We start from the raw sequence: 20657 nt of genomic DNA, 5'->3' as shown, positions 1-20657 counted from the left end.
GATTCGGAGACGATGTCCGTAGTTTCGCTGGCCACCAAATAATGTCATAAAAGACTTTATAGTAACTTGTAGAGAAGTTTTGTTGTTTAGTTGTCACTCTCGATTTCTTGTAGTAGGAATTAAAGATGAATACAGTGAGTTGATCTAAATTTATTATCTTCAGAGAAATCTAAGTTGAGCAGGGTATGTCTTACAGAGATAATATAATAAGTAAGTCTAGTTGAGCCCCTCTTTCTTGTTCACTCTTTCCACTACCTGTCGGTTCTAATGCTAGCCTCCTTCTGCCGCTCTGCTTCCTAAATTCTGGTGAAACAGGGGTCGTGTCACGTGTGTTACACTGTGGTTGGAAAGTTCCAGAAACCTGTGTGTGAGTATGTGTGCATGTCACTAGGCTTTGTTCGCCTGCTATCTCACTGACACACTACCTACATCATCCCCTGACTTTGCTACTTCCTGTGTAATGGTCAACATTTCCTCAGTTAACTTGCAAGATCATTTCCCTTTCCCAGGCTTGCATGGAGCTGTCTATCTATCTATTTATCTATCTATCTGTTATGATTTGTAATTATAATATGGACTCATAACAGCTGTGGAGTAGGAGTTAAGGAAGACTGTGTCAACGAATTTACTTGTGAAAGGGCAGGGTTTGGGTAATTCATACCTGATGCATAAAGTACCTTGGCTGTAACACTGCCACATGCAAATATCAGTTCAACATTATGTTGAGCCATGATGTCACTACCAATTACAACATCTGAATCGTGACGACTAAGCAACAAACAATTCGCTCTGTTAGAGCTGCTTTTGTGGGTTTACTGGTCTGACACCAAAGTTGTTAGTGCCGATTTATTTAAAGTGGAAAAACAACTCTCGCAGAAAAGTGGAATAGACTTATTTTTTTCGCAGTAAGACTTCAGAGCACGACTAAACACAACCGCAGTTGACATCTTTTAATGGGTGAATGCGGTAGTTGAATTGAGAAGGCTACAATTCATGTAGTTTTCAAATTCCAGGGAAGGAGTAACTCTAAAAGGGTTGAAGTAATAGCACAGTGTTCTCGATGCTTTATACCAATAGGTCCAGTGAGTTCCTGGACCCTGTACCGCATTCCTGCTTTTTTGGAGACTTCGATTGGATGTCTGTCACGCATTTCCTCGAAAAGGACGAACGTAAAGCTTTTTCTGGAACGTTATATTATGACTTAGCGATTTACGGAGATGCTTAACCGTTATATGATAAAGAAATATATACATAAATTGGCCTTTGCTAATATTTTTAGGTAAAGGTTTTAGGGAAAGACCTCTGCCATTATTTGACGGTAGGGTTATGAACAAGAGATCCTTTCGTTTCTCCTACATCACTCAGTTTGTCTTTGCTATTCTTTTAGTCGTTTGTCAGTCAATTCTTTATCGTTAACCTCTTTAGCAATGGAGCGAGAGAACTGGGGGGCACCTGCTGTTACTAGTAAGACTGGTATAGGAAAGAGGAGGCCACCGTGTTTAAATAACTGAATAACCTGAGTCTTGCTCAGTTTTAGGGTAGAGAGAAATTGTTTTCAGAATTTATCCACTTGTGTCTGTCATTATCAGACATATGTTTCAGTCTTTCTCGGATCATTCCTGAGGGATGGAAGGCGCCGATAATTAACAGTGTGATTTAGTTCTTTAGTTTGACCTTGCGACAGGTATAATTTCTGCTCCATTTATTATATTGGAGGAGTAGACTGTAGCACCAGTCGAACAGGGCAGTACTCCCGAGGTTGATGGCAAGCTGGTGATAGGGAGAGCTGGAGCTCCCGTTTCACCAGCCCTCAGGACTTGATCCTGACCATTTCCCTTTTCTGAACATTTTCAGTGCATTCATTTACACAGAGAGTAGGCCAGCATGCTCTCATAATACTTCTACCTTCAACTGTCTACACCACACTACATGCGCATAACATATCACACCTTCTATTCACATCTTTAGTAATGGCCGCTGCAATCTTACAATCAAATGAGGTGGTACCTCAGATTGCCACCACCGGCAGGGTAGGGCTGGAGGCACAGGGTCCTCCCGGTCGTCATCAAGCGACTGTGCCGGCACTGTTGCTATTTCCGGGAATGCTCGTCGGTGAAGAGGTGACGGTGCGGCCTTATTCTTTACCAACATCCGCGGCCTTACCACAAATTTAAACTCAGTTCATTTTTTCCTTCAGTCCATATCCCCTTTGGCCCTTTTCCTCACAGAACCACAAATCTCACCCTCTACCGATATATCTCCATTTTGTTTTCCCGGTTACCATCTCCTTACAACTTTCAAAACAAGGGCGGCACCTGTTGTTATATCAAATCCCAATATGCAGTTGATACTATTTTAAACTTCACATCATCCAGTTTTGATTACTCATTATATAAATTAAATTGCCAAAACATTACCAAATATATCTGTGTAGTTTATCGTTCCCCCAATGCTTCTTCGGAACCCAGTGTATTTGATTCCATATCCACTCAGTTGAGTAACCTTGACCTTGCCCTTGGCAATGAAATTACCATTTTGGGTGATTTTAACATACACAGTGTTGAATGGTTATTGCATTCTGCCTGGACTGACGATGCTGGTCTAGAATGCGAGCTGTTTGCGGAATCGTTTAATCTCACCCAGTTGGTAAAGCAACCAACCAGAATACCTGATAATCCTGACCATAATGCCCATCTCTTGGATTTATTCTTGACAAATAATCCAGATCAATACAGGATAGAGGTACTGTCACCACTTGGATCCTCTGACCACAATCTCATCAAAGCCTCATTAGTTAACCCTCCTACACCTCCCCATTCCGAACCTGTCAGGGTGACCCGATGGCACTTTGACAGGGCAGACTGGGATGGATTTAGAAATTATCTTGCTGATGTTCCATGGCAGTCTTTCTTCTCTAGTGATCCCAATACTACCCAGTCCCACATTTGTGACTTAATACTAGCTGGTATGGATTTATTCATACCAAGTCAATAGTTCACTAAAAGATCAAACTCTCCAAAATGGTTTGATGGCAATTGTGCCAGAGCAACAGACCAAAAGTCATTAGCATATAACTCTTACTTAAAATGAAAATCATCTGAATCACTCTCCCAATTTAAAATTGCTAGAAATCATGCAAAAGCTGTATTAAATCTATCTAAATCAAACTTTCTTCAAAAGCAAGCATCAAAACTACTTAACATCCCTAATGACAATAGTATATTCTGGTCAGCTCTTAATTCTTTCAATAATAACTTTAACAAGTCATCTTCCATTCCGCCACTAAAATCTTCAGATGGGATTATTACAAATGACCCACGTGGGAAAGCAGATATCTTTGCTAGTACCTTTGCAAGAAACTCTACCATAGATGATACCAGCCAGAATGTCTCAGGACTGGAACTTGATTCTCCCGAAATTGCCCCATTTAAAATACAGACAAGATTCGTAAAATCCATCCTAGACAATTTACCTACCAACAAAGCTCCAGGCCCAGATGGAATTCCTCCAATTGTTTTGAAAGGGGGGCAAATTCCGACTGTCACCTCCAGGTCATCTGACCTAGGTGCCCCCTGGGTAACGCTAACGACAGCGGTGGACTGTGACAGGCCTAGCTAGCCGACAGTTACAACAAATATGCTCGTGAATCTCATGGATCAGCCTCGGAATCTGGACGGACCGATCAATGTCGACCTCGGAAATGTTTAAGGGACATGAACCGGAATACCCAAACAAAAATTAGAATTGCCACACTTAATGTATGTACATACACAGACAAAGAAGAAGAACTAATCGAACTAATGAAAGAACGAAAAATAGACCTGATAGGTTTAGCAGAGACAAGACATCATGGAAAAGAAAAGGGAAAAGATCTGGGAGGAGGATTTGTATTAATGTATAGTGGTGTGGAAGAAGGAAGAAGGAATCATGGCGTAGCTATGATAGTAGGACCAGCTCTATCACCACATGTACAAGAAGTCAAACTTGTAAATGAAAGGTTAATGTACTGTACCTTGAATATAAAAAATATGAAACATATCATATACCAGGTCTATGCCCCACAACAAGGACACCCCGAAGATGAAAAACGAGAATATATGGAACTTCTTGAAGATAACTGTGACCTCAGACCAAATCATACAACAATACTTATGGGAGACTTCAACGCCCGAGTGGGAAAAGAGAGAGAAGGAATAGAAAATATTATCGGTCCATTTGGTGAAGAAACCAGGAATACTGAAGGCGAAAATCTGATCGACTTGTGTGTTAGAAATAATCTCAAAATCATGAATGGCTACTTTGAACACAAAGAAGAGCATCAATTCACACGATATAGGTGGAATACGGTAACTGGACAATTTGACCAAAAATCCATCATAGACTACTTTATAACATCAGATAAACGGATATTTCGCAATGTTAAAGTTCTTCCTGGAGACTCTTTAAATTCTGACCATAGATTACTTGTCGGGGACCTAACTATAAACAGGAGTAAAGTGAAACAAAAACAGAAGAGAAAGATGATAAATGTTGAACCACTTAGAAATGAAGTGACAAGGGAAACTTATATGAACAAAATTGATGAACAACTTGAAAATAGGGATGACGAGATCCAAACTTGGGTCGAATTAGAAAATATTATAAAAAGAATTGCAGAAGAAGAGTTAGGAGTAAAAATGGTAGGAGGAAGCAGAAAACGACATACACCGTGGTGGACGGAAGAAGTTAAGTTGTCAGTGAAGAATAAAGTGAAGAAATTGAGGAAGTGGCTGAAACATAAAAGCCCAGAGACAAGACTTGAGTATATAGAGGCAAGAAATGAAACTGAGAACATAAAGAGACAAGCAAGAAGAAATGTTTGGAAAGACTTAGGAGAAGCTTTAGAGGAAGATGTTAGAGGAAATAAAAAGAAAATATTTGGACTGGCAAAATCATACCGTAAAGACAAAACAATGATCTACAACTTGAAAGATGACGATGGTAATATAATCACAGACGAGGACAAAATCAATGAACGATGGCAAAACTACTTTAAGAGACTACTAAACAGAGAGACAGTAGATCTTGAGGAGTACAGAGATGGATTGGGTGCAGAGTATGAAGCACAGGACGAAATTGATGACTTAATAACAATGAGAGAACTCGAGGACTCTTTGATAAAGATGAAGAACGATAAATCACCAGGCAGCGATGGAATACCTATTGAATTGATCAAGAATGGAAGTAATCGACTAAAAGAAACAGTGTTAAGAGTGGTCAATGAAGCATGGGTAAATGGAAAAATTCCACCGGATTGGGGCAAAACCATCATAGTGCCCATATTTAAAGGAAAGGGTGATTCGGGACTGTTTAATAATTACAGAGGCATATCGCCTATAAACCATATAGCTAAACTCTACGAAAGAATTATAGAGAAAAGAGCAAGATCTATAATTGAAGACAGACTAGGAGAAGAGCAGTTTGGGTACAGGAAGGACAGAAGCACGTCGGACCCGGTATTTGTACTCAGAATGGTGATGGAAAAATGCTGGGAGTATAACAAGGACCTATATGTTGCCTTTATTGACCTGTCAAAGGCTTTTGACTCAATTCCTAGGAAAAAGCTTTGGAGGTGTCTTGTAGAGGAATATGGAATTACTGGGAGATTAAAGAGGGCCATTAAGAGTACATATGACCCTCATCAATGTAAGGTTCGAACGGGGTATGAAAAAGATACTTGGTTTGAAGTGGAAACTGGGGTGAAACAAGGAAGTGTATTATCCCCATTACTGTTTATTGCTTATATGGACATGATAATTAAAAGATTCAAGGAAAGGTTTGGAAATGAAGAGCAAGGAGATATATTGGCCTACGCAGACGACATCGCATGTTGGAGTAATAGCCGGCCACAACTAACAAGAGCTTTGGAGTGCTGGAGGGAATGTTTTGAAGAAGCAGGAGTAACAATAAACATAAACAAAACAGAAATACTCACTGTGAAAAAGCAAAATGATGACGCGGATGATATAGTAGTTGGGGGCGATCAGGTCAAAGAAGTAGAACTTGTAAAATATCTGGGGTGTATTTTTACGAAGGAGGGAGATAAGAATAAGAGAGAGATCACCGAAAGGATAACTAAATATAGCAGATGTGTATGCTCTCTATATCCAATACTCAAAGACAGATACGTACCACTGGAGGCAAAGAGAACTATATTCCAGTCTATTTTAACACCTATACTCACATACGCATCTGAGAGCTGGACTCTGACAACCCGAGACTGGAGCAGAGTTCAAGCAGCAGAAATGAGACCACTGAGAGCAATAGTGGACAAAACAAGGAGAGACAGAATCAGGAATGAAACAATAAGAGAAATGGTTGGAGTAACATCGGTGAGAAAAGTAATCGAAAATTCACAACTGAGATGGCTAGGACATGTTGAGAGGATGGACGAGTCAAGAATAGTGAAGGAGAGATGGAATTGGAGACCTGATGGCAGAAGATCAGTCGGAAGACCTCGGAAAAAATGGAGAGATGGTGTGGAGGAACTGTTGGACAGACGAGGTATGGATAACATCGAAGCATTGAGAAATCAAGAGGCCTTTGAGAGAACCAACTGGAGACGGCTGATCCACCTGACAGGCTAAATGCCTACTTGGGAGCCGAATGAATGAATGAATGAATGGTGAATGTTTTGAAAAAGTGTTCCCCTGAACTTGCCTCTGTCCTAGCCAAATTATTCAGACTATGCATACGTACTTCTTTATTCCCAAATTCATGGAAAGAAGCCAATATCCACCCAGTTCCGAAGAAAGGAAGTTCGTCTGACCCCACCAATTACAGACCAATAGCTGTCACATCTTCTCTTGGTAAGGTATTTGAAACTTTAATTAATAAGCATATTGTTAAACATCTTGAATCCAACAACTTAATTAGTGATAGACAATACGGTTTTCGCCACGAAAGATCCACCATTGACATACTCAATCTCTTAACTCATACCATCGATCAATCAATTGATCTTTTTGGAGAAACTCATGCAGTAGCTCTTGATATCTCTAAAGCTTTCGACAGAGTATGGCACCGTTCCCTGCTGTCCAAACTCCCTTGCTATGGACTAACGTCTGTTGTTCCTTTGATTTCTTCTTATCTTAGTGACAGGAAAATAAGAGTAAAAGTAGATGATGTATATTCGAATTTCCACTCAATTAATGCCGGCGTGCCGCAGGGATCAGATCTGGCGCCAAACCTATTTCTGGTTCATATTAATGATCTCTTATCTGTCACTCACAATCCCGTTCACTCATATGCAGATGACTCAACACTACATAGTTCATTCACACTCAGACATCCATTTACAAAATCTAATATCTCTACCTCTCAACTCAGTACAGCCATCTCCATAAATCAAGATCTAGCTACAATCAGTGAATGGGGACAAAACAACCTTGTCTCTTTTAATGCTAGTATAACTAAATATATACAGTTTACTAATAGACAGATATTGCCAGATTCGTACATTACCTTCAGTGCTACTAATATTTCCATCCCCAAAAGTATTGAAATTCTTGGTGTCTCACTTAACAGTGCCCTCAGCTGGACCTCTTATGTCAGATCACTTGCTAAAACCGCCTCAAAGAAACTTGGATTATTGTACAGAGTCCGTAACTTCTTCACCGATGAGCAGTTAGCTATAATTTATGAGAGTCATGTGCGCTCTCAGCTTGAATAATGCTCACCCTTGTGGAATGGTTGTGGAGAGGTTGCATTGAGACAACTGGACAAAATTCAGAATAAAGCTGTAAGAATCATTAACAACCCTGCCATTACATATAAACTACCTCCCCTGCATGTAAGAAGGAATGTTGCCTCCCTTGCATTATTTTACAGATATTTTTTTGGCAAATGCTCAGACGAAGTTGCGTCCATGGTGCCACCTCTCCATGCCTTCCCTCGTGCTACACGGACATCTGGTAGCGCTCATGACTGGAATGTCACTCAACCATATTGCAGAACTTCTGCCTATCAGAATTCTTTCATTCCCCGAACTGCATCTCTCTGGAACTCGCTTCCCCAGAGTTGTTTTCCTCCAAATTTCAACCCACAACTGTTCAAGTCTAACTGTTACAGATATTTTATGAATGGAGGACACCAGTAGTCTGGTGTATTGATTCTTTTTTTTTTCCCCCATTTGTTTTTCCTTCCTCCGTTCTGTTATTTAAAAAAATAAAATAAAAAAAAATAAATAAAGGAAGAATATTTCCTACATTGTAATCATTCGAATATTCCCAACTGCAGAAGGTGTCGTTAATAGTCTGTAATTCATTGAAGATATTCGTGTTCCCAGCCTCCATCTCTAGAAATAATAAAAGACTTGGTGTTCGAGATAGGCAGTTGGATCCGACTGGAGAATAACGAAAGTTCTGCAATGTATTGCGTGATGTCAGGCAAGCTACTTCGACGTGATAGATAATATAGGAATATTTGATATATTAGTTTCACTCTGCTTGCTCAGTTTTTTTTTTTTTATGCAAAAAAAGAACCAAGGGCCAGGGACCTGGAAATTGCTCCTTCCAAGGAAAAAAAAAAAAAAAGATAACATAAAGCCAAATTCAAGATCCATTCATTTTAAGATGCCTAGACACACTGCATTTGAAAGACTGGAGATAGGCAGTAGGAAACAATGGCGTATATAGGTCCATGGAAAGGGGGGGGGGCCACAGGGGTGAATCCAGGATTTTTCTTAAGGGGGGGGGGAGCGAAGCGAGCCTCTACAGCTGGGGGGTCTGGGGGGGCACTGTAAGCTCCCCCCAGGAAATTTTTTGAAAATCAGCATTTGTAGAGATATTTTGAGGCCTCAAGAGGGATATATTGGACTAATTTGATACTGACCGGCAAAACAATATATAGAAGTTTATATATCTTGGCTAAAACAAAAATGAGCTGTTTGAAAAATATTTAATTAGGGAATTCTACAGCACCCAGTATGTATTAAAAAAAAAAAAACCTAAATCACAGTAAATAATTGGTTCCTTCATCCCTGGAAGTGCCATGTTCATTTTTATATGAAACATTTAAAAAATTAAACTAAAACTCGCATTAATGACTTAGAGAGAGAGAGAGAGAGAGAGATTGAGTGAGTGAGAGCTTACTTACTCACTCGAGTCGTGTGAGAGTTGATGATTTGAAATCAAGCAGCCTATTTTTACGGCTAAATTCACTGATTACTTGTATACGTATTTAGATCTGTAGATATATAGGCTTAATGGGACAAAAAGGGGGGGCATGGCCGAGTGCCCCCCCCCCTACATACGCCACTGGTAGGAAAAACGGACAGAGGGAGACAGTTGCAGAGTTGACCTGTTGCATACATGCAGGACTGGGAGTAGCGGTTAACTCATGTATTTGGGAGTTGGACAGAAAAAGGGATGAGAGATTGTTGCTAGATGGGTGCTGTGTTCCCACCGTAGTGGTGGAGGGATGCAAGCAGACAGTTCAGAGGAGCAGTGACTATTGATGTAACGATAGATAAGAAATAAAGATTCAACAGTGCGGCAGAGACAGAGATGGAAGGAAGCCAGTAAGGGGAAGAGAGCTAATGACGCGAAAAGTCTTTGACTCCACCCTGTTGAGAAGAGCTGCATGTGGGGAGCCTCCCCATACATGAGAGCTGTACTCTACACAGGAGCGAATAAAACCCGTGTATAAAGTCAGCAACTGGGCAGGGGTAAAAAAGGTACGGAGTCGGCTTAGCACACTCAATCTCTTGGAAGCAGATTATTCAAGAGAGGCAATAATTATGTTTTGTCCAAGATAAATCCTGAGAGACTGAAACCCTAAGTACGTTTAAAGATGATTTAAGATTGAGCTGGGTATTGTTAAAAGTTAGAGGATAATCCTGTGGAAGATTTTGTCTAGTTGACAGATGTAAGAACTGAGATTTTGATGCATTAAAAACAAGGTTATTTAACCCCAATCAAAGATATGACCCAAGTCAGACTTTAGGTGTGCCATAGACTCATCCCTTGTTTGTTGAAGCAACTGCTGAGATGGACTCTGCCAGAAACGAATGGAAAGGTGAAAGGGTGGAGTCATTAATGTATGAGTGGATAGGGTTAGGTGTTCAGCTTAGGTCACTGATGAATGCAAGGAAGAGAGTTAGAGACAGGAGAAAACCCTGGGGAACACCATTACTGCTAGCTCTGAGAGAAGAACAGTAGCCGCCTACAACAGCAACAATAGAACAACCAGAAAGGAAGCTAGTGATGAAGGCACAGATAGAAGGTCAGAAACCGTAAGAAGGTAGTTTGGAAATTATAGATTTATGCCAGACTCGATCGAAAGCCTTTGAGTTGTCAAGTGCAATTGCAAAGCTTTCGCCAAAGTCCCGACAGGAGGATGACCAGGAATCTGAAAGGTAGATGAGATCACCAGTGGGGCGTTCCTGGCGAAACCCATACTGACAATCAGAAAGTAGGTTGTGATAGGAAAGATACTTTAAAAAGTTTTTGTTTTGACTAATCTCGAAAAGTTTTGAAGTACAGGATGTTAACGCAACTGGGCGATAGTTAGGGGGCTGGGAATGGTCATCCGTCTTTGGGACAGGCTGAATGTGAGCAAACTTCCAGCAAGAAGGAAAGGTGCAAGTTGTCAGACAAAGACAAAAGAGTTTACCTAGGCAGGGTATATGCACAGAAGCATAGTTCTTGAGGACAACAGGAAGAACCTCATCAGGTACATATGCCTTGTTAGTACCGAGGCCAGTGATGGCAGAAAATACATCAATTGAAGAAGTTTCAATGTCAGCCATGGGGAAGTCAGAGGGGGGAAGAGATGGAGGGAGAACTCCGGAATCGTCTAAGCTGGAATGGTAGGAGAAAGTCTGAGTGAAGAGCTCTGCTTTATTAGTAGATGATATAGCTACAGAGCCATCAGAGTGGAACTGGGGAGGGAAGGATGATGAGGTAAAGTTGCTAGAAAGGTTTTTAGCAAGGTGCGAGAAAGAGCGGGAAGAATTCGAGTTGGAGAGTTCAGAGCATTTAGTACGGATGAAAATACAGATTGACCCAGAAAAACCTTCGACATGTCAAAGGTAAATGAAAAAATAATGGTTAAAGATAATCAGAATATTATTTGCACACATGAAACTTCATTCAGTACAGTTTTAATCATCATGTTTTAAAGATAACATCCTCCAAATGGTGGCCGTCATTGTCTATACACGCTTGGAGGCGATTTCTGAAGGCTGCCATGACTCGACGGGTCATGTTGGGTGGAACACCGGCTATCTCCTGCTGAATAGCAACCTTAAGGGCTTCAAGAGTTTGGGGTCCATGAGTATACACTCGTGATTTTAAAAAATCACAAGGGGCGAGGTCAGGGGAACGGGCCAGCCACCCAATATCGCCGCGCAACGAGATCACCCGATCTGGAAACATTTCCCTCAGCACTTGCGCTGATCTTCAAGCTGTGTGTGCCGTAGCTCATTCTTACTGAAACCACATATCGAGTTCTTCAAGCTCAAGATGTTCGAGTTGTGGCCTTAGAAAGTTTTCGAGCATATCAATGTAACGGTCAGAAGTTACGGTAACAGTTACACCACCTTCTTCAAAGAAATAAGGACCCACGATGCCAATATCGGCAACAGCGATGGGGCTACCTTAAATCACGAGTGTATACTCATCGACCCCAAACTCCTGAAGCCCTTAAGGTTGCTATTCAGCAGGAGATGGCTGCTGTTCCATCCGACATGACCTATCGAGCCATGGCAGCCTTCAGAAGTCACCTCCAAGCGTGTATAGACAATGACGGCCACCATTTGAAGGATGTTATCTTTAAAACATGATGAATAAAAACGGTATTGAATGAAGTTTCATGTGTGCAAATAATACTTTGATGATCTTTAACCATTACTTTTTCATTTACTTTTGAAATGTGGGAGGTTTTTCTGGGTCACCCTGTATTTACTTCATCTAGCTGTCTTAACACTACAATCTTGTAAGAATGACTTTGTTTTCACCATAATCTTCTTAGTATCATGGTCCATATCTGTTACTTGTTCAGGGTCAAAATCTTTTAAGGTCGGGAGTCTCCACAATCCTTCCCTGCCTTTAAAAGTTGTGTCATCACTACTCACATGATTTCCCTCGATATTATTGTTACTTTATCCCAGTTTACTGTATATCCTAAAACATCATCAGTGGGTTTTATATCATAGGCACAGTCATAATCCCTGTCACATATTCCCATTATTCTCAGGTAGGCTACTTTACTGCCATGTTCCTACCTTTAAAACCTTATTTAGATGAGATGTAGATATGAGATGAAGTGCTGTTGGGAATTAGGAATGGCAGGAAGTTGAGGTTCTGGTGCTTGGATGGTAGGACGCTGAGGCTGTGACATTTGAATGACTGGGACCATTTTTTCAAATGGTTCTATCTGCGGTTTCAGAAGCTTAAAATTTTTTGGTACATGTCTATCTAATTTAATTTCGTATTTTGAAACTGTTTTTTATTTGTTCTCATGTTAACGAGATCAGCTTTTTGTTTAATATTAGTTTAAGCCATCCATTTACTGAAGGAACAAGACCCACAATCTCATTCGTTGTTCCCTACAATTCTATTTGTGCACTCTACAATCCTATTTGTGCAACGTACAATCTTGTGTGAACAACCACAACTTCTCATTACGCTACCCACACTCTTGATTGCTGCAACTTTCAAATCTTACTGAGCGACCACCAAGTGTGACTGTGCAACTTGTTGTCCCCTAGCCATGTTTTGAGACGCCATACTTCACCATTTCCTCTTAGTAAAAATTCCCAATAATTTCTTCACCGTCCATATCGTTCAGTCTGAAGTTGTTGGGTTTGTCTGTAAGTCCCCTGACACGACGGACGCTAAGGTGGTAGTGCTGGAAAACAACATTTCTTTAAAGCTTTGTGCCTACCACTGATTCTTACTTTGTCTCCAACCTAAAACTTTTTAACGTTATCCCAGTACTCCTGTGATAGCTGGAGTTATAGTTTTCACTTAAGGCATGCGGGATATCAATCCATTGAATCGTTTTGTTGTGGGTTAAGTACTTCCACATTCTAGATTTTAAGGTTCTATTGAAACATTCTACGATTTTTTTTTTCATTTTCCGGTTCAAATAAATAAACTCTGCATTTTAAGTAGGTCTTGACTCGTGTTATTGGTCAGCTCTTACTTTTTATCTGTTTACAATTTTCTGGGGATTCTTTCCAAAACAATCGCTTAAACACATTCATAATCTCCACCCATGTTGTCTTAATGAGTATAACCCAAACATCTTTGCTAAAGATATCGTTAACAGAATATAATTCGTCTTGTTGTTCTGTGCTTTATATTTCGCATGCCATTGATCGTCAGTGTCTGACCCTAAGACTCTTATCGTTTTGACCCTATATCTAATGGGCTTATGGAGTGTCTAATGTAAACATGTCGACTCAGACACTCCTTGACTGTCTGAGCTCAGCTTACTTTTTCGAGTTAGAACATTGATTCAAGAGTACTGCGTGCTAGGTCTATGATATATCTTCTTTGATTGACCATCTGTGTGCATTTTTTTCATTCCTACTCCAAATATTATTTGATGCCCATAATACTCGTGACGAGTCGAGCGTCATTTTTTGACAGTCAAGCTCGTTGGGAGAGAGCGATTTCACTAGCCATTTGTGATAGAATATCACCGGTTTCATTTTGTCTTTATTTTTCGGGTGTTGAAAATAAGCAATATATAGCTGTTTGCAAACCATGTCTAAATCGTTCACTTCCTGATACCCTTCCTTAAATCGTAGTTTTAGCTTCGTACCCGGACCACGGAAGAAATACCCCCCCCCTTTTTTATGTGACCTACTCTGGGCAAAGGCTTCAGGGCCTATCCCCAGGGTATATCCCCAAGGCCAAGTGGTCCTCCCACATCTCCATATGTCACCACTTCGGCGCTAACATCCACCATCCATATTGAATACGAGCTTGGGCTGTCTCATACAGGACTGGAGTATTGGTATTAGCGGGGGTGTTTTTACGACATGTTGGTGGGTCTTTTGGTAGATCAGTAACGTCTGCTGTTTATGAAATTCAAATATGAACTGTTTCCTTCTTCTCACGTACAGCAACACTGCAATCCTCATTCCATCATGGGACTGGTTGATAGCAATATGTGCCAGAGGTTTTAGGGACAGCATGAAGGGCAGCAGAATGCAGAACGGAGGTAAAGAACGAAACAGCCTCATTAGTATGTGGAAAGTCTTCAACGGAGACATCAACAGAAATCAGAGAAGAGAAAAGGGACCAGTCTGCCTTATCCAATCTCCACCTCGGTAGACGGGAACAGGACTAGATGCTGCTGCAGTAAGAAGGATGGGAAAGTGATCACTTCCATGGAGATCCTCCATAACCTCCCAGGTAAAATCCAGGAGACAGTCAGGAGAGCAGACAGAGAGGTCGATTGCAGTAAATGAACCCGTTTGGAGGTGAAAATGGGTAAACGCCCCATTATTGAAGAGGGCAAGATCCTCATCCTCCATTAACCCCTTAACCGCGGGGCGTCACTTTCGTGACGCTCGGCTACAATGGATCATACCGCGGGGCGTCACTTTTGTGATTCTGTGTTATTTTGAATTATCCCGGGCTCTCAAGTGGTGGCTTGTATCATATATCAGTACTGCCAATGTCCAACACTAGTCAGCACTCCAAATCTCATCTGTACTCCCATCCATTGTTGACATTTTAGCTATTTTAACCCCTTCCTGACTCCCCTCCCTACCTGCCCTCCATTACCCTCTCCTCTCACATCCCACGCCGCGCTGCGCTACGGAAATTTCCCCCTTCTCTTTCCACAGATTTCATCCATTGAAATAAGCCCTATGCCCTATATTTTTACCCAATAATATATACCAAAAAAAAAAAAGGTAAGTGATAGTGTTATACTCCAGAAATTGCCTAATTATCACCTGACAACACCTCACGTGCATTCATTCGCTACATTACCACGGTAATTTCCCCTTTGATTTATGCCTTGTAATCGATGTCTGTAATAAAAATATATATCAGAAAGGAAGGGAGAATCCTAATTGACATTTACAGTCACCTGGAACTACCTATTTCTATATTTATTGCCAAGATTTTCTACCTATAAAAAATTAGCATGTAAGTTAGCAGCAGTAAGCCTAAAGTGTCATTGTCAACCCTTCCCTTCTCAGATAATTTACCCCCTTCTTGACTCCCCTCCCTACTTGCCCTCCATTACCCTCTCCTCTCACCTCTCACGCTGCGCTGCGCTATGGAAATTTCCCTCTTCTTTTTCCACAGATTTCATCCATTGAAATAAGCCCTATGCCCAATATTTTTACCCAATAATATATACCAAAAAAAAAAACAGGTAAGTGATAGTGTTATACTCCTGAAATTGCCCAATTATCACCTGACAAAACCTCACGTGCATTCATTCGCTACATTACCACGGTAATTTCCCCTTTGATTTATGCCTTGTAATCGATGTCTGTAATAAAAATATATATCAGAAAGGAAGGGAGAATCCTAATTGACATTTACATTCACCTGGAAGTACCTATTTCTTTATTTATTGCCGAGATTTTCTACCTATAAAAAATTAGCCTGTAAGTTAGCAGCGGTCAGCCTAAAGTGTCATTGTCAACCCTTCCCTTCTCAGATAAGCCGCGGCATTTAGTTCCTTGTCCTCCACTGCAGAGACAACATGTCGCACTCGCGCCCCGCCATTCCTGCCGCTTCTGCGCCCATTGCAAAGGGCCCCGTGACCTCTACCCCCAAGAAAAGTGTTGAGGCAAGCAGGAAAGGCCTCAGTGACTCTGCAGTGGCATGAGAACTTGCTGAATTGTCGATGATAATAATGGACAGCGATTTTGACGATTCCGGTGAATCGTGTGATGAGCCGGGTGAACTTATCACGCCAGAAACAGCGACAACAAGTGCTCCTACCAGTGAATCTGTGTGTAGCTCCAAGGGAAAGGAGCCTTTAGTGCAGGAAGGAAAAGAATTTGGGAAGGGAGTGAAAAGGCGGCGTGTTAGCCCCAGAACAATGCCCCCACGTGACCCAGCCTGCCATGAGTCACGAGATCATTCACCTCCCCGTTCCCCAAGCCCCGCTTTACTCATCTCGTCATCATCGTCGGCTGAGTTATCTCCGGAGTCTTCGTCGTCGGAGTCACCACCAGCATCAACAGTGAAGGCCGGCCGTAGAGGTAGAGGTAGATCTAAGAGAGTGAGAAGTAGTGTAGCTAGTAGGGTAAGGGCTGCTAGTGCTGTACGGCAACCTAGGGTCAGTGTGAGTGACCTTGACCGTGATAAGCCTCCCTCTCAGCCAACCTCCACCACCACCACCACCACCATCCCTCCACTGCCATGCCAGGGAATCCTGGACGCCTTCGCGTGGACGGAAGGGTCAGATTTTGTCCCCAAAAACCTGGTTTTCGATGAGAGCTCGTCAGGAGTTCAGCCTGCCTTCACTATGGACGAAAATGCTGAGTGTGTCGACTACCTTTTGGCCTTCCTAGATGACGAAGTCATGCAGCACATATGTGATGAGACTAACAGGTTCGAATCACAACGTGCTGCTAGTGGTACAGGTGCAGCCAAGATGCAACAGTGGACCATGCTGGGAGTGCAGGAGCTGTATGTGTTCTTTGCCCTCATGCTTCTTATGCCACACTCCAAGAAGCATGAGTTGGAAGAATACTGGTCCATGGACCCCTTACTACCCTCACCGACCTTCAACAAGTACATGGCCAGAGATGGCTTCCGGAACATCATGGGAAACCTGCACTTTGCCGATAATGATATACCTTCCCAAACCGACCCACTCTGGAAGATCCGGGAGATTCTGAACAGAATGAAGGATAAGTTCATGTCATTCTTCCACCCATTTCAGAAGGTTGTCATTGATGAGTCCTTGGTTCTGTTCAGAGGACGTCTTCGGTTTGTCCAGTACATTCCAAGCAAACGCCATCGCTTTGGAATTAAGTTCTTTGTACTGTGCGACTGTAAGACGGGGTACATCCTTGACTTCGTCATATATTCAGCCAGCACTGTCGATCTCGATAAAACACACCCCCTTGGCTTCTCAGGCTGTGTAGTGAAAGTGCTCCTAGAAAAGTATTTTGGTGGGAATCATGTGCTGTATACAGACAACTACTATACAGCACCGAAACTTGCCAAATACCTTTCTGAGCACGGCATTGGCTCCTGCGGCACTGTCAAAAGTAATCGTGCCAACTTCCCCAAATTCCCAGAGGCAGGAAACTCGCAGCGAGGAGACGTGCACCTACGCAAGTCTGAGAAGATGCTGGCAATACGGTGGCATGACAAGAGAGTCATGCACATGCTCACCACCGTACATAAGGGGGAGATGAGAGACAGTGGGAAGGTCGACCGTAGGACAGGCGAACCTGTGATGAAACCTGATGCTGTGTTGGACTATAATATAAACATGCGGCTGGTGGACAAGTCCGACATGATGATTGGTGAGATCGACTGCCTCAGGAAGAATACTAGGTGGTACAGGAAAGTTTTTCTGCATCTCATAGATATGACGATGCTGAACGCCTTCATCCTGTACAAGATGAAGGTAAAGCCACCCAAGTCCTTCTCCCTGAGGTTGTTCGCCAGGACTTGTGTCCAGCAGCTGCTGGAAAAATATGGTAAGGTGCAAGCAGCAACTCCAAGGCGCCATCCAGTTACACTTCCCGACCGACTTGAGCAGAGGGCGTATATGGATCGGCACAGACTTGAGCTAATGCCTGCCACAGGGAAAAGGAAGGCTGCGATTCGCAGGTGTCAGGTATGTGCGCATACCACACGCCGCACACCTGAGCATAAACGCACCTCTTGGCAGTGCGCTGAATGCCAGGTTCCCCTCTGTGTAACCTGCTTCTTCGATTATCACAGCCAGAAGCAGTTCTAACAGTGCAAGTGTGGAAGCAGAATTATTTGGAAATAATGTGTAAATAATGTGTAAATAATGTGTAAATAGCAGGTGAAAGCAATGGATGTTCAGTTCATATGATTGAACAGTGTACTATAGTTTCATCTTACTGAAAGTGACAGTGAATAACATATTGTAAGTAAAATAGAAGGGTAAATATTGAAAATAGAATAGAAAATGTAAATAGTAATGTAAGTAATTAGTAATATAAGAATATGAGTACAAATAATTTATGTTATAACAGTGAGAGTGAATCCGTGGCTCTCTACGTATTTTACTGACTGAAAAATAGAATGACTTCAGTGACAATAAAATAATACGACTGAATGAAACTTATGGAGAAAGACTCCAGATATATATAAGTGTGATATAGTAATAGAAATATAAAGTGTGAGGGGTTTTATGAATAATAAATGACAGAGTGCCTAGAGCGAACTAGCACAAGTGCGGCGATCAGACGCGCTCGTAATTTCCATTGCTTTCACACTGTTTTTTTTTTTAGTATGGATCCCAAACTACTTGAAAATGGTAGAATAGTGTTTATAGTGTTTGTATCTGGCTGTGGTAATCATATAACGGGTTGTCGGGAAGTGTAAAGTGGAGACTTAGTTACCCTACTTCAGAGGTCTCCACAAGTCCTACGGAAACTGACGAAGGCTCAACAATCATTCCAGGAGAAAGCTGAAGGTATGTGCTATAAGCATATATAATTTTATTATTCTAGGACTAATAACTGATTTTTAGCAAATATTTTTTGAGAGTCTGTCGGAGCCCAAATAACCCCGCGGGACACGCAAGTAATTGGTAAACAAGCCCGCGGTGTAGGGGTTAAGGACGCCTACAAACTCTCACATTGGTTAATAAGACAGTCACTCCAAAAAGGGGTGGCGACCACTGAAGTCCCCCAAGAGAAGAAAGGGCGCAGGTAACTGCCCAAGCAGGTTCTGAAGTTCCATCCTACTGATTGTTGTGTTGGGTGGTAAATAAATGGAACAAACTATATACCAGCGGTGAGCATACAACCGCACAGCAACACACTGGAGGTCAGACTGGAGGTGGACTGGCCGATGAGGAATGTCGGCCCTCACCAAAACAGCACCACCTCCAACAGGTTCCTGGGTTGGAGCTGAGTAAAAAGCATCATACCCAGGTGGTGCATGAGGAGTGGCAAGCCCTACAAGAGATTCCTGAAGATACATGCACAAAGGACAATAAGCCAGGAGGGTCCGCAGCTCCTCCCAGTTACCACGCAGCCCTCGACTATTCCATTGTAATATACCGGCTGAGAATGCCATAGTACCCACAGCAGAGGAAGAATCAGGTTGAGGGGCGAGACAACCTTGCCCCCGGCAAGCAACCAGATTTTGATTGCTGCTTAGAACTGTCCTTAGAAAGGGACTGCCTGACACCGTTATGGTGTACAGTGTGCTGCCCAGCTGAAGATAACCTGGAGGAAGAAGAAGAGGGCCGGTGTAGCATTCAAATCTGACTCCCTTGCTGATCATGAATCCTTGCGTTCATTGCGCATGCGCCATCGGCTGCCAGACATACGACTCATTCGCAGCAGTAGCCCTGCAGAGAGAAGAACTAGCGAAATGATTGGTTATTTCGTACGTCAGAGGACTCGGGAATTTTGCCAACTAAATCCGTGCTGATTTCACAGTTCAGTCCCATAATTTTTACCACTTACTCTTCCTTGCCATTATATGGCCTCTTTCTCCTCTGAACCGTGTACAATGAGCCTAATTCGGTGGACCAAAAATAAGTTAAGGACGAATCCTCAGTAAACAAAAGTAGTTGCAGATTGAGGAAGACAGATTACCCACAGATATTTTCATTTTGATTGTAGTTATGACCCTATTAAAGCTATTACAAGAGATTTACATGGCTTACACGTAGTTTCTTCGAAATTATGTGTGAATGTAATCAGTGGTTTCGAGATGGTTAAGCCATTACCAACGATAACGAAGTTGCATAAGCTGTTGATCATGGTGAAGCATACGTAGAAATGTCAATATATATGAAATAACAGAAACAGGTTACATATAGGATTTAAATGGAATTCCAAGAGATTTTGTTCAGAAACCGTTTGATTGTCGATTCAGTGACTGTAATTGTGGGAAACGTGCAGATACCACGAGATATTGCACTGTTAATAAAGCATAATAACCAGTGAGTTTTCTTGTCATTGGCTGCCATCCCTCCTACTCACACACCCAATTTCATATATTTCTCTCCATTCCATCCCTCTAGCTCGTCCTTTGTCTCCCCCTCTTACTCTACAACTCAGACTCTCAACTAACTTCTTATCTTGGCCAAATCATCTCATTATTTGTACTATCATTTTCATTTACATATTTTTTGTTGCAGGTAAAAATAGCAACAGTTATGTGTTTGGAAGGCCTCTATATTTAAGTTGAATTGAACAGGTAAGACCCATTCTGATTTACCAAAGTGGGTTAGTTAAAAAGAAGTGGAGTTTAGGTTGACAGAAATTCATAGTTAAACTCTAATACTGGTTATAATTTTTGTGGCGGTTGCATTTTATAATTGAACTGTAAGCCACTCTATGTTTCACCTAAAACAGTACTCTACAGGTAGCACTGCTGAACTTCAACCTTTCAGCATAGACTATCCTTTTCTGGCCAACATTTTCACTAATTCAAGTAAGTCTTGGAGATTTGATATGGCAA

General features: G+C 41.8%; 1 protein-coding gene across 1 annotated transcript in view; it reads left to right on the top strand.

The window, feature by feature from the left end:
- Nucleotides 1-4028: 4028 nt before the first annotated feature.
- LOC145395249 (uncharacterized) overlaps nt 4029-20657 on the top strand; it is a 66259-nt gene continuing 49630 nt past the window's right edge. Inside the window, exon 1 of the mRNA XM_080268938.1 lies at nt 4029-5685. Coding sequence (XP_080125064.1) covers nt 4029-5685 — 1657 coding nt within the window. The remainder of the gene's footprint in view (nt 5686-20657) is intronic.

Source organism: Coenobita brevimanus, chromosome 30 (genome assembly GCF_032717465.1).
Source record: "Coenobita brevimanus isolate Jiangsu-jjx chromosome 30, ASM3271746v2, whole genome shotgun sequence".
In the NCBI taxonomy this organism is placed as follows: Eukaryota; Metazoa; Arthropoda; class Malacostraca; order Decapoda; family Coenobitidae; genus Coenobita; species Coenobita brevimanus.
The sequence above is the reverse complement of the archived record's forward strand: the minus strand, read 5'-3'. Positions and strand labels throughout refer to the sequence as shown.